The following is a 14,983-nucleotide window of genomic DNA, read 5'->3' as shown; positions in this document are numbered from 1 at the left end:
TTGAACTTGCTTAAAAAAAGAGATAAGTTTATCATGTTAGAGCTATTATTCTAGAAGCAGTGACATTGTTTAAAAGCAGTTAGGTAGCCAAAACATTACAATAATAAGTTGGGGCCCTTACTGTACCTATTATGGTGATAAGTTTTAAGTATGTGTTAACATTTTATAACAAATAAATAAAAGAACATTATTGCATAATACTCAGCAGTAAGATAAACAGTCATACTCTTCTGCCTACCTGTATTCATACTCCCACATGCAGATTATCATGATCACCGGATTATGGAGTCTCTATAACAGTTTATTAATATACATACAATGTAATTAAAACTATGTCCTATCTACTTAAATTCTGCTTAACCTCGTCAAGCCAGGACTACACTTAGTTTTTTTTATTTTTCAATTACAATTGCCCAGTTGCAAATTGGTCTAAATTCTAGCCTTCAGTGACCCACTGCTGAGCATAGACCTCTCTTCATGTATGCCACTTATCCCAGTCCTGGGCTAGTCTCATCCAAAAGTGCCTCATGTACATAGATTTCACAAACTTTTAACCACACCCCCTTAACATAGCCATAGGCAGGTGAAAGCAAGCTTTGCCTGCTTTGCCAATACAAAAAAAATAGATAATATTTGGGAAACAACACAAAGTAGCCCAGAATGTAATAGTATAGCAGTATGAAGACAATTCAATGGTACTTACATCTGGTAATGCATTAAAATATTTAATGAAGGCTTGCTGCTGGACCGAGTCTGAAACAAACAAGTTACTAAAAAAAAAAAATCTTTTGCTTTGTGACTAGGTATCTCTTGTTTTTTCTATTTTCTTATATTCTCTTTAGGACCTTTCTAACGATTACATTTACTGTATTAGTTCAGAGTACAAAATCATTTATTGAAAATATAAAAATACAAAATTATACAATATCAATCAACAGTGCAGGCTTTGTCATAGTTGCTACACACAAAAATAGTATCCACAACATGCTTCATCAAAAAAATACAATAACAAACAAAAAAAAAATGCTATTCTGTATTAGGTTACATTTGTTATCTAGGAGTTTTTCAGGCCATCTTTGACTGCATCATCAGATCACCTCCGGTTTGCATATGTAGGTATTACAAATAATCTAAATCAGGGGTTCCTAATCTCTTTTGTGGTCTGAATAACCAACTAAAACTATCATGTAGCAGGGAGACGGCGAGAAAATTATCATAAAAGTTCAAAATCATTCATAAACCATTTCAAATGTGAAGAGAACAAATCTGCTTAGAGATCAAGAAATTTAACAGTATATCAAACTGGTATGAAAATTGTATATGTATGTTGGGAAATCTATCCGTTTTTCTCTCCATATATTACATACGGGCTCTAACTCTCTAACAGTAAGTAAATACGAAAAAAGTTGCGCCTGCTATTCTTCTCTTACCTAGGCTTAGTGCATGAATTGGTTGCGTTGATGACATTGTCCAGTTATGAATTAGACACTATAATGCAGAAAGTAATTCTAATTGCAATATTCAGTTTGCAGACTAGTTAACATATGCAAAATATACACAATACACAAAATTAAATCTCAGTTACCGAAAGTAATAACAATAAGTGACGTTTCGTTGGCTGTCAAAAGCAAAGCAAAACTGGCGCGCTTATGGTTTTGTTTTTAATTTTTATCATTGTAATTTTAGCCAATAGCAGGCCGAGATATGAGGCGTAGCTTCATATCATTAAACACTTTGTATGGACTTCTTTATATTATTCTACTTTATTCAATCATACTTCATGAAAACAGACTTAATAAGATAATAAATAGAAATTTCGCAAAGAAATCTAGACCGTGTCTAGACCAAAACAAGTTTGTTAAGTATACCTTCAAAATAATCCTGTACATATGCTGCAGCAGAGTATTTACAAAGTTAAAAAATGCCTCAAGTTACCCGACTACGAACAAAAAAGAAGGGTTGTGAGTTTACGAAAATGTTTGTTCGGATACACGTGCACAAAATTATTTGCAACTATTACAATAGGGGATATTACTGCAATGTTCTGCCGCCAGAGTGCAGCACTCCGACTCTAGTAAATTCATAGACTAACTTATACATCCTCACAGTGTTTCGTCTAGAACAAGCTAGGTGGACAAAATTATTTTTTTGTGTTTTTGGGTAGTATTATGGTTAATATTGCTTAATTAAATATAATTTACTAAAAATTTTAAAATACCATGAAAAAAAGTAAAAAAATTAAAATAAAATATATATTTAAATTAATTATATATTTTTTTGCAAATAAATTATTAACACAATAATAAACAAAATTTTACAGTTCATTAGATACATTATTTTCATAGTATTTACTTTAAAATATACATAAAAATAAAAATGTAATATAGAAAATTAATTAAAACTTAACTTATTATTAATAATTAATCTGTTAATTATTAATAACTTATAATCTGTTCTAACTCATGTATTATATCAGAATAATAATTGTTTTCCTTGTTTTGCGTAAGTTTTTTAAAGTTCTTCTGAAGGAAATAACACGCTTGTACCTTTTGCATTGGGCAAATAATCATATGATGAATATTTATGATAATCAGCCTTCATTGACCACATTTTAGTCTGCTTGTAAGTTTGTATTTGTCGATTTTGACTCAATATAATATGCTAATGCCTCATTAACACTTAGCTGCCTAGAATTCATTGAAGTACCTACTGCTGTCGTAAGAACAAGACTACGTTGGCTTATGTGGACTTTCTCTAATATTTTTTAACATTTTTGCCGTGTTTTATTTGCTGCCGATCACGAATCAATCGGGATTTCGGCAGCAGTTAAAAAATAGGTACGTAATTGTACCAGATCTTTAACTCAGCGTTTTTTCCGTTTTAAAAGGGGAACTTTTGAAGTTTAATTTGGGTCTTCCTGCAGGATTAACATTTTCAGACGACGTTGATGCACTTGGTCTAGGTATGTACACTCGTAATTCTATATTTTGGCCATCCATACCACTTTTAAACTTTTTCACAAATTGCTTCTTTAAATCTTGACGCACTATTCCACTTGGTATTCAGTTTTGATGAATAACTGGTTAAAATATTTTTTAACCGTCTCTCAGACTCTTCTTTGAAATCTCGTAACTCATATTTTACCAATATAAACTGATAAAGGTGGAAATTTTCGTCGTTTTCCCCTTATTTGTCCATTGTTCAAAAACCCCTTCCTTAAAATAGAGAGAACGTGTTCTGCAAAAAAAAAGAAAAAAAAAATGTTCTGCAAATTTCTGCAAAATGAAATATACACCATCATAAAATAGAATTATGCAAGTAAATAATATCAAAAATCTAGACCGGTGTCAAGCGGTGTCAAGTATTTGCTAGTCTATCAAAGTTCTAAAATGAAGAAAATCTCACCACGTTTTTAAGTGCATATTTATTGCTCTATACGAGCATTATTACAACTGATATGAACATGTTTTTATGAAAAATATAAAGTGCTTACCTTCAGTTATAAGATCTATCACCAAACCTTTTCATAAAATAACGTTTTACTTGTAAGAGATGTCGTTGAACGCATCACAAAATTGCAACTGATTAAATTGTGCAATTGCACTTACCTCATTAGCTGACTTCTGCACCCTATGGCTCATAAAATTAGAAAGTTAGACATAATCTATTAATGGGTTTGGGGGTTTCAACATGTTGTTTATCATATCTAATGACTCATTAGAGATAATTTGATAACGACTTTTGTCCACCTAGCTTGTTCTAGACGAAACACTGTGATCCTGTGCCTTAAAATGTTTATTGACAAGTTTTCACGGACAATAAAATATGACATTGATGCATCAAGGCGGTTTGTTAACAAGGGCCTACCGGTAAATGCGAAAATCGAAATTTAGTTATTTGCCTCTTTATCGCCCGAAAGCTGTATGAAAGCATCTCATAACAATCAGTCAGATTCATATAATATGTATTCTCATTTCTTTTATTGATTTTATTTTCTTTTCCTTTTGTAAGAATTTGATATTATTGTTTTGAAAGAGCTACGTATTTGTATGATTTCATGTACATATATGTTTATTTTTTATATCAAACTCTATTAAGTTATGTACTTACTGAGTATAATTGCATGAATTCTATAGTAATTTAAATTGTATTTTTCTTAATTACTCGTAATGCATGTTAATTATAAGATGTAATAATGTTTTGAAAAGATGTGTCCCGCCGAGTTTGTTGCCGGTCCCATATTGGGATACCCTCCTCCAATTGAGGGGGGATTTAAATCTTCTCAGGGCAGAGGTGTACGGTTGGAGCAGGTAAAGGTTTATTTGACGTTCGTAAGCGCATTGTAATATGCCTACTTAAATAAACTATTTTTTTTATCTTTATCTTTATCGAATATGCAAGAGTGATAGAGAGATTAGATAACGAAATTTAGATTTTCTTGTTTCGCTGTAGGCTATGTGATTGACGTGACGTGTTATGTGTCAATGTGGTTTGTGTACTGTATGTGCCACAAAGGTGCCACCCACGCAGACCTTTGCCTAATATTCCCTATTGATTATTGTAAATGTGAAATTAATGATAATGAAGTAACTTTCCTAAAGTTGCTGCTCCGACACCGAGAAAAGAGTGCAAAAACAAATAAAATAAAATAATGGTATGGTTTGGCCAGGGACTGTCTCATTTCAATGTCTACGATGGCTACGAGATATTAGGCATCAAAGATGAACAATTTTAGGCCCCGAAACTGGTTTTCTGGCCATAACTTTTGTGTTTTAGAGACATCAAAGACGAACCCAAATAATTGTGTAGATTATGTATGTACAGTGGAAACTGGATAAGTGGAATCGCAAGGGACCGGCTGTTTAGTCCCGCTTATCCAGGTTTTCCATTTATCCAGTTTTCCACTAAACCAGGTTCAAATAAAACATTTTCTCACTTACAGAGGCTCTCGCTAACAGAGGTTGTGGATGCTAGTAATGTCGCTTATAGAGGTCACGTATGGTATGATCAAGACTTAAATAATCATCTTTTATTAAATATGTATGTAGATATGTATGTATTAACAAAAATAGGTATGTAATCCTGACTTAAAAAAAAGCAATACTGTAAATAATCCACAGTACCTACTCGTATACAATTTTCAAAATTACAAAAACTAAATCACTCCTAATATTTATTTATGCACGAGAAACCAGTATGGTTAAATAAATCAATGTACCGATTGTACTTTAATGCAAAAAAAACTGAACGATGTGTGATCTCATACAAAATACGTAGTTAAAACACGAACCATAATGAACGAAACAAACTACCCTCCTTGTGACGGTTTATTAAAAATACAAATTTTATAACGCCGAGCTATTCCACTCATAGAGGTTTCGGAGACGGCTGCTTCCAGTTACAGAGGTAAAAATAAGAAATTTTCGAAAAAATGGATTCCGCTTATAGAGGTCCCAAAATTCCACTTATAGAGGTAATTCGTTGCCAAGGGACTGGAACCGAGAACTTGGGTCCACTTAAAGAGGTTTTCCACTAACCCAGGTTCCACTTATCCAGTTTCCACTGTATATGTTAGATCTTTCATAGCAATCGAGATACGAAAAAAATGTTTAGTTGGACAATATTTAATAAATAATCATAATAAAACTAGAGATGCAACGGATAGTTGTTTGGCCGGATACCGGATACCGGATATCCGGCCTGGACACTGGCCGAATATCCGGTATCCGGCCGCCGGATATTCGGCCGCGGAACTATACCTACATTTCGGTTTTTCAGGTGCGCATTCTGCAGGTTTGACCTGTTTCCTAGTAAACGTTCGCGCGGACTCATTTCTAGGTTCGAAGTTCGAAGCCAGTGGAATGATTAAATTGTTTTAAAATAATAAACAAGTACGATTATGACCGTGTCTGTTTCTTAAATCCAATTTGTTTACTCCGAAATCAAGCAATGTTACTATCCGGTATCCGGCCGGATAGAAGGTCACTATCCGGTATCCGGCCGGATAGTAAAATAGTGGCCGGATAGGCTGGATACCGGATAGTAACCGGATATCCGGTGCATCTCTAAATAAAACTTATTTTATTTTAAAATCCGGTAGACAAAAGGGAGATAAAAGATTGAAGCACTGATAGCCGTTTACCTTATAATTATATCTGTATTGTTGTAGTGCAACAGTAAGAGATACAATTGAAAACTTGTAGTAGAAGAGCCGGCCGCAAATTTTCTAACCGACTTGATACCACGATGAAATGCACAATGGTTTCCCATAAAAGTGATGCTAAGTCCGAATTCGATAGTCTGCCACGGCGGAACTTGCCGAAAGTACGAAAAAGAAGGCCACTTCCGGTGCGAAAAAAGGGGGCTGATTTAACCCATCTGATACCGAAATAATAGTTATGGCAGCAGTTAGAAATTTACATGTAGACACATAAAAGCGAAGTCTGCCAGTATTTTTTTTGCCGGAAGTGCTTGGCAGACGCTCTCAAAGGTGGCCAACGGGACCCCTAATTTAACCCATCTGATACCACCATGAAACCAATTCCAGTCGGTAGGTATGAACCCTCATGTCAGGAATATATAAGTCTGCCAAGGCTTTTCCTGCCGAAACACCTTGGCAGACGAGATTATGTAAGCAAGGTCGGCATCGGTTACCCTACACTAACCCATCTGATACCACCATGAAACCAATTCCAGTCGGTAGGTACGAACCCCCATTTTAGGAATATATAAGTCTGCCAAGGTTTTTCCTGCCGAAACACCTTGGCAGACGAGATTATAAACAAGATGACCATCGGTTACCGTACACTAACCCATCTGATACCGCCATGAAACCAATTCCAGTCGGTAGGTATGAACCCTCATTTCAGGAATATAGAAGTCTGCCAAGGCTTTTCCTGCCGTAACACCATGGCAGACGAGATTATGTAAGCAAGGTCGTCATCGGTTACCCTACACTAACCCATCTGATACCACCATGAAACCAATTCTAGTCGGTAGGTATGAACCCTCATTTCAGGAATTTATAAGTCTGCCAAGGCCTTTCCTGCAGAAACACCTTGACAGACGAGATTATGTAAGCAGCATCCACATATGAGGGATCCGTATTTTGGGATTATACAGATTACGGACATTATTAATAGCTGTAGGCTTATTTATTACTTTATGCTTATACATATTTGTATATAATTATGTTACTAATAGAATATATTTATAATTTATTAAACCTAAACTTAATACATTGGGAATTCATTACCTGCTTACGGTAGTAGTAGGGATAAGTGGGTGAGTTCTGGCTCACTGAGCCAGGCCAACAGTCCCTCCCCCTTTTTTCCCTTGTTGAGGCCCTGCAACCTTGCCTTGAACCCAAACTAATGTCATTGTAGCTCGAATCTAACCTAATCTATTTTTATTGCTTTTAGAATATTTCAATTATCTACTTTTGCAAAGTTAAAGGTTGAAATCTCTATTTCGTGACTTTAATGTATGTGCACTCTACTTAGTAATTGGGTTTAAAGATATAAAAACACACATTTTATTTCCTATCCTAAGTATTCTATCCTAAGTTTATTCAAATAATATTCTGAATATATATAGTAATTAGACTGGTCATATTTTTCATAAAATCGATTTCGACTGGCAAAGCATATTACTTTTTGGCAACCGGGTTTTTTAACCTAATTAGACCCCGCTGAATCCGAATTTGCCGGTTGCTCGATCGAAATCTTGACCGGAAGTGAGATATTTGACATTAAAGGTCCCTTTTTTTCGTTTTTCGTAAATAACTCTTAAACGGTGGTGCATAGCAAAAAATGTTCTATTACATAAGTATTCTGCATAAAATTGCCAACAAGAAAGATTCAGTACAATTTTTCGCTAGGATCAATATTCAAAGAGATTTTAACGCGGGAAATTTAATTATAATCACTTCTAAGGTCCCGTTTTTTAGGTTTTCGTAAATAACTCATAAACAGTGCCCAATATCAAAAAATGTTGTTAGACGTTAATAATCTACACAAAATTTTGAACAAAAAAGATTCAGTACACTTTTTGCAGGGATCAATTTTTAAAAAGATAATAAAGAGGGAAAGTTAATTATAATAAATTCTAAGGTTCCATGTTTTTATTTTTTCGTTAATAATTTGAAAATACGACTCATGGCAAAAAAAAATCTTATACATAAATAATAAACGTAAAATTTCCTACAAGAAACATGCAGAAGACTCACAGTGTTTCGTCTAGAACAAGCTAGGTGGACAAAAGTCGTTATCAAATTATCTCTAATGAGTCATTAGATATGATAAACAACATGTTGAAACCCCCAAACCCATTAATAGATTATGTCTAACTTTCTAATTTTATGAGCCATAGGGTGCAGAAGTCAGCTAATGAGGTAAGTGCAATTGCACAATTTAATCAGTTGCAATTTTGTGATGCGTTCAACGACATCTCTTACAAGTAAATCGTTATTTTATGAAAAGGTTTGGTAATAGATCTTATAACTGAAGGTAAGCACTTTATATTTTTCATAAAAACATGTTCATATCAGTTGTAATAATGCTCGTATAGAGCAATAAATATGCACTTAAAAACGTGGTGAGATTTTCTTCATTTTAGAACTTTGATAGACTAGCAAATACTTGACACCGCTTGACACCGGTCTAGATTTTTGATATTATTTACTTGCATAATTCTATTTTATGATGGTGTATATTTCATTTTGCAGAAATTTGCATAACATTTTTTTTTCATTTTTTTTGCAGAACACGTTTTCTCTATTTTAAGGAAGGAGTTTTTGAAGAATAGACAAATAAGGGGAAAAACGACGAAAATTTCCACCTTTATCAGTTTATATTGGTAAAATATGAGTTACGAGTTTTCAAAGAAGAGTCTGAGAGACGGTTAAAAAATATTTTAACCAGTTATTCATCAAAACTGAATACCAAGTGGAATAGTGCGTCAAGATTTAAAGAAGCAATTTGTGGAAAAGTTTAAAAGTGGTATGGATGGCCAAAATATAGAATTACGAGTGTACATAACTAGACCAAATGCATCAACGTCGTCTGAAAATGTTAATTCTGCAGGAAGACCCAAATTAAACTTCAAAAGTTCCCCTTTTAAAACGGAAAAAACGCTGAGTTAAAGATCTGGTACAATTACGTACCTATTTTTTAACTGCTGCCGAAATCCCGATTGATTCGTGATCGGCAGCAAATAGAACACGGCAAAAATGTTAAAAAATATTAGAGAAAGTCCAAATAAGCCAACGTAGTCTTGTTCTTACGACAGCAGTAGGTACTTCAATGAATTCTAGGCAGCTAAGTGTTAATGAGGCATTAGCATATTATATTGAGTCAAAATCGACAAATACAAACTTACAAGCAGACTAAAATGTGGTCAATGAAGGCTGATTATCATAAATATTCATCATATCATTATTTGCCCCATGCAAAAGGTACAAGCGTGTTATATCCTTCAGAAGAACTTTAAAAAACTTACGCAAAACAAGGAAAACAATTATTATTCTGATATAATACATGAGTTAGAACAGATTATAAGTTATTAATAATTAGCAGATTAATTATTAATAATAAGTTAAATTTTAATTAATTTTCTATATTACATTTTTATTTTTTTGTATATTTTAAAGTAAATACTATGAAAATAATGTATCTAATGAACTGTAAAATTTTGTTTATTATTGTGTTAATAATTTATTTGCAAAAAAATATATAATTATTTTAAATATATATTTTATTTTTATTTTTTTACTTTTTCTCATGGTATTTTAAAATTTTTAGTAAATTATATTTAATTAAGCAATACTAACCATAATACTACCCAAAAACACAAAAAAATAATTTTGTCCACCTAGCTTGTTCTAGACGAAACACTGTGAGACTTTTCGCTAGGATCAATATTTAAAAAGACAAAGCAGCGGGTAAGTTATTTATATTCAATTTTAAAGTCCCTTTTTAGTTTTTTGTAAATAACTCGTAAACGGTGTCCCATAGCGAAATAGGTTTTTAAGAATAAATTATCTACATAAAATTTCCTCTAAAAAACATCTAGAACACTTTTCTCTAGGATCAATATTTCAAGCGATATTAAAGGAAGAAAATTAATTACAATCAGTTCACAGGTCACTTTTTTTTAGTTTTTCGTAAATAACTCGTAAACGGTGGCCCGTTGCAAAACAATATTCTACATAAATATTAAACATAAAATTGTCCACAAAAAAGGTTCTGTACACTTTTTCGCTACGATCAATATTTAAAGAGATATTAAAGGGGGTAAGTTAATTATAATCAATTTCCAGGTCCCTATTTTTAGGATTTCGCAAATGACTCGTAAAATAAGGCTCATAGCAAAATAAGTTCTTAATGTTCTCTTTTTAGGGTTCCGTACCTCAAAATGAATAAAAACCGGCCAAGCGCGAGTCGGACTCGCGTTGTAAAGGTTCCGTACATTACCCAATTTTTAAGTGTATTTTATATATGTGAAACGCGAGTGAATTGCCTTTAAAAAACCTGTAGGGATCGGTTCAAAAACTATAAGTAATGTCCGACTCGCGCTTGACTGCATAATTCTAATAGGTTTTCCTGTCATCTATAGATTCTATTCTGTGTATCTTTTCAAAATTTTAGACCCAGTAGTTTCGGAGATAAAGCCCCCTTCCCCAAAATAAAACATTAAAATACAAAAAAATACCCCCCCCCCCTTTATCTCCGAAACTACTGGGTCAAAATTTTGAAAATAAAATAAAATAAAATAGTTCTTTACCTATTTACACGTAAACCTAAAAATAGGGACCTGGAAATTGATTATAATTAACTTACCCCCTTTAATACCTCTTTAAATATTGATCGTAGCGAAAAAGTGTACAGAACCTTTTTTGTGGACAATTTTATGTTTAATATTTATGTAGAATATTGTTTTGCAACGGGCCACCGTTTACGAGTTATTTACGAAAAACTAAAAAAAAGTGACCTGTGAACTGATTGTAATTAATTTTCTTCCTTTAATATCGCTTGAAATATTGATCCTAGAGAAAAGTGTTCTAGATGTTTTTTGGAGGAAATTTTATGTAGATAATTTATTCTTAAAAACCTATTTCGCTATGGGACACCGTTTACGAGTTATTTACAAAAAACTAAAAAGGGACTTTAAAATTGATTATAATTAACTTACCCGCTGCTTTGTCTTTTTAAATATTGATCCTAGCGAAAAGTGTTCTGCATGTTTCTTGTAGGAAATTTTACGTTTATTATTTATGTATAAGATTTTTTTTGCTATGAGTCATACTTTTCAAATTATTAACGAAAAAATAAAAACAAGGAACCTTAGAATTTAATATAATTAACTTTCCCTCTTTATTATCTTTTTAAATATTGATCCCTGCAAAAAGTGTACTGAATCTTTTTTGTTTAAAATTTTGTGTAGATTATTAACGTCTAACTAACTAACTATTTTGGCTCAGCGATCCAAAGAGAATCTTGGCCTCCGAAACGAGAGCGTGCCACCTGTCCCGATCCTGCGCAACATCCTGCCAGTTACTGACGCGAGGGTGCATTACATTTGTTATAATTACTTTTCATATATTATAGTTTGATATATCGTTATTTGGAATAACGTAATAAATGGCATACTACCGTAATACCTAATTAACGGTATACATAATGTTATTATTGATATAATGATCATAAGGTATATTTACACTTCCCCTAATATACATTGTCATAATGATTAAATACTCTAAAGTGTATTATTTGTTATAACAAGTGACATCACATAATTATTTGTATGGCATAATAGTTGCATGACATAAATGGGTTAGGTTAGGTTGGAACTGCGACTATTTATGTATAAACGAATAACTACCTAACAAAAGGAGGGTTAGGTTAGGTTAGAACTTTGACCCTCTGTAGAATAAAATACTCTAACAAAAAAGTGGTTTAGGTTAGGTTTGAACTGCGGCCCCCGCAGAACGAAAAACGTGAAAAAATTGGTTAGGTTAGGTTAGAACTGTGACCTCCCTAGGTTAAAATAGCTAGCAAAAGCAGTAGGCTTGCGTACTAGTTATAAAAAGTATGTAAAACTTTACGTTATCAGTAAATGAAATATGACACAAAAGGTTATACAATATATGTATTTATACTTGATAAAATTGTATGAAGTATTACGTTATTCAATAATATAATATAACAAATGTTATTATAAAACATGTCTTTATAATATTTGAAAATTATATCACATTAGGCATTATATTATGACAATTTAGATGAAATCACAATATATTAAAGGAAACGTATGATAAAAATTACATTATAACATACAATAATATATGAAATGGCGTTATAACAAATGTATGATAGTTTTTTTATAATTATATTAAACATTACACACCCCTGACGCGAAGCTGAAGCAGATCCGCCGCCACACTGTCTTCCCAGCGATACCTGGGCCGACCCACTGGACGGCTACCAGTCGGTCGTCCCGAGAACGCCTTCTTGACAGCCCGATCCTCTCCCATTCTGAGTAGGTGACCGAGCCAGCGAAGTCTGTGCGCTTTCGTTTCGCCGATGATATTGGGTTCGGCCACTAACTCCTCGATCTCGGCATTTTTCCGGATCCTCCAGGTGCCGTCATTTCTCTGAATAGGTCCCAGGATCTTGCGAAAAACTTTTCTCTCTGCTACCAGGAGCTGACCTTCTTCTTTTAGTGTTAGGGACCAGGCCTCACAGCCATACATTAGGATAGGCCGTATAACGGTTTTATATATCCGTAACTTTGTATGTTTGCTGAGAAGCCTGGACACCAACACTTTGTGGAGGGCTGCACTGCACCGCAGGGCGTTTTGGATGCGTATGTTGATCTCCTCCTCTCTGGTGTTTGTGTCGGTAATAGTGCATCCCAGGTACCGAAACTTCTCAACTCCACGGTAGACAGTACCCCCAACATGAAGACTATCACGCTGGATGCGTGTATTCTTGTAACGTTTCATGTGGAGGTATTCAGTTTTTGCCTGGTTGATCCTGAGACCTAAACTAGAGGCCTCTCGTTCCAGGACACTAGCTGCCTCCGCTACCTGTTCACGGCTCTCCCCTAATAAAGCCAGGTCATCTGCGTACCCCACCACCTTGTGCCTGCCGTTAAGCTCTACCCCTATGTCCAACACTAAAACTTTCCGGACAACATATTCTAGGGCTAGATTGAAGAGCACAGGCGATAGGGCATCCCCTTGCTTTAGGCCGGTCATAACCGTGAATTCTTCAGACAGCTCACCCCCTACTCTGACTCGCATTCTGCTCTCTTTGGTTGCTGCAGTAATTATGGCAACTAGTTTTTTGGGGATGTTAAAATGAATAAGAATGGAGTATAGAGTACCTCTGTCTATGCTGTCAATTAACGTCTAATAACATTTTTTGATATTGGCCACCGTTTATGAGTTATTTACGAAAACCTAAAAAACGGGACCTTAGAAGTGATTATAATTAAATTTCCCGCGTTAAAATCTCTTTTAATATTGATCCTAGCGAAAAATTGTACTGAATCTTTCTTGTAGGCAATTTTATGCATATTACTTATGTAATAGAATATTTTTTGCTATGCACCACCGTTTAAGAGTTATTTACGAAAAACGAAAAAAACGGACCTTTAATGTCAAATATCTCACTTCCGGTCAAGATTTCGATCGAGCAACCGACAAATTCGGATTCAGCGGGGTCTAATTAGGTTAAAAAACCCGGTTGCCAAAAAGAAATATCATTTGCCAGTCGCATCAAGAAGGAGAGCGATTTTGATTTTTTTTTGTCTAGTCTAAATATCATTACTTATTCTGTGTACAGTGGAGAAAACGAATGAAATCATGCAATTTGATTTTGCTATTTTTAAATAAAAATTTTGCTATTGTAAATGTATAAAACGTGATAGCATGTGTGAAATTGCGCGCAAAATTTGATATATTGTCTACTTCATTTCTATCTGTGAGTACCTGTAATTGGCTTTGTATTGTTACCTAAATCTATATAATGTTTTTGCAGCTGTTGGTACTCCTTACAAAATAAAATAAATAAAATAAAATAAATAAATAAAGAGTAACTAAACAGTATTTTCCACAGTTGTTCGTAATGATACCATCTCTTACAATTTCTCTTCATGAACATTTTATGATACCTAACCTTCCAGTTTTCGCCCGAATTAATCAAAAAATTCACCAACTCCATTTACACCAACCAAATAGAAAACGGGTCCGTGTCCAAATTCGCGATCTCGAGTCCGGGTCCGCGTCCGGGTCCAGGTTCAGGTAGAAGTCGAATTCAAAATCTTGCCTGTTTTGCCAGTGGGGTACTTAACTTGCTTAACAATCAATTAGAAAAAGACAAGTCGTCGAGGAGTTCCGTTCTGATCACCATCAGCAATACCACTTCATCAAATGCCACTGTTCTTAATGTCATTCTAGTCTTCATCTTCATCAAATGCCACTGTACGTCGTCGGCCCGTCAGTGTACAACAGACTGCCGGACGAAATAAAAAATACTGCGGCTTCTGCGGTGGCCTTTAAGTCAAGATTGCGAAAGTGGCTTCTTAGACATACATTTTATTCCATAGACGAGTTCTTTGAGCTCCCTAACATATAAATATAACTTATGATAGCATAAGTATACTGTATATTATAAATCAAATGTACCAATTATTATTATTATTTTTTATCGAATGTGTAAATATTAAAATGAATGTACCTACCTATTGACTGGATGTACCTACCAATTAAAATGTAAAACCATCATGACATGTAACTTGGCGTTATAAATAAAGTATTTGTATTTGTATTTGTAAATCCTTGTTTGCCTGATGAAAATACAAGAGTCACTATACAATGCCATTAAGATTTGTAGAGTTCCCTCGATTCCTTATGGATCCCATCATCAGAACTTGAGCTTCACGATAATATGACTTAAAAATCTAACGTGCTTAACAAACA

General features: G+C 34.0%; 1 protein-coding gene across 1 annotated transcript in view; it reads right to left on the bottom strand.

Moving 5' to 3' along the window:
• LOC134667972 (DNA mismatch repair protein Msh2) overlaps window positions 1–1,593 on the bottom strand; it is a 46,358-nt gene extending 44,765 nt beyond the window's left edge. The window contains exons 1-2 of the mRNA XM_063525411.1: window positions 1,431–1,593; window positions 704–753 (exon numbers count right to left, since the gene is read on the bottom strand). Coding sequence (XP_063381481.1) covers window positions 704–753; window positions 1,431–1,467 — 87 coding nt within the window. The 5' untranslated portion in view covers window positions 1,468–1,593. The remainder of the gene's footprint in view (window positions 1–703; window positions 754–1,430) is intronic.
• Window positions 1,594–14,983: the final 13,390 nt, after the last annotated feature.

This window comes from Cydia fagiglandana, chromosome 10, assembly GCF_963556715.1.
Source record: "Cydia fagiglandana chromosome 10, ilCydFagi1.1, whole genome shotgun sequence".
Taxonomy (NCBI): Eukaryota; Metazoa; Arthropoda; class Insecta; order Lepidoptera; family Tortricidae; genus Cydia; species Cydia fagiglandana.
This window is presented reverse-complemented; position numbering and strand designations above follow the sequence as displayed.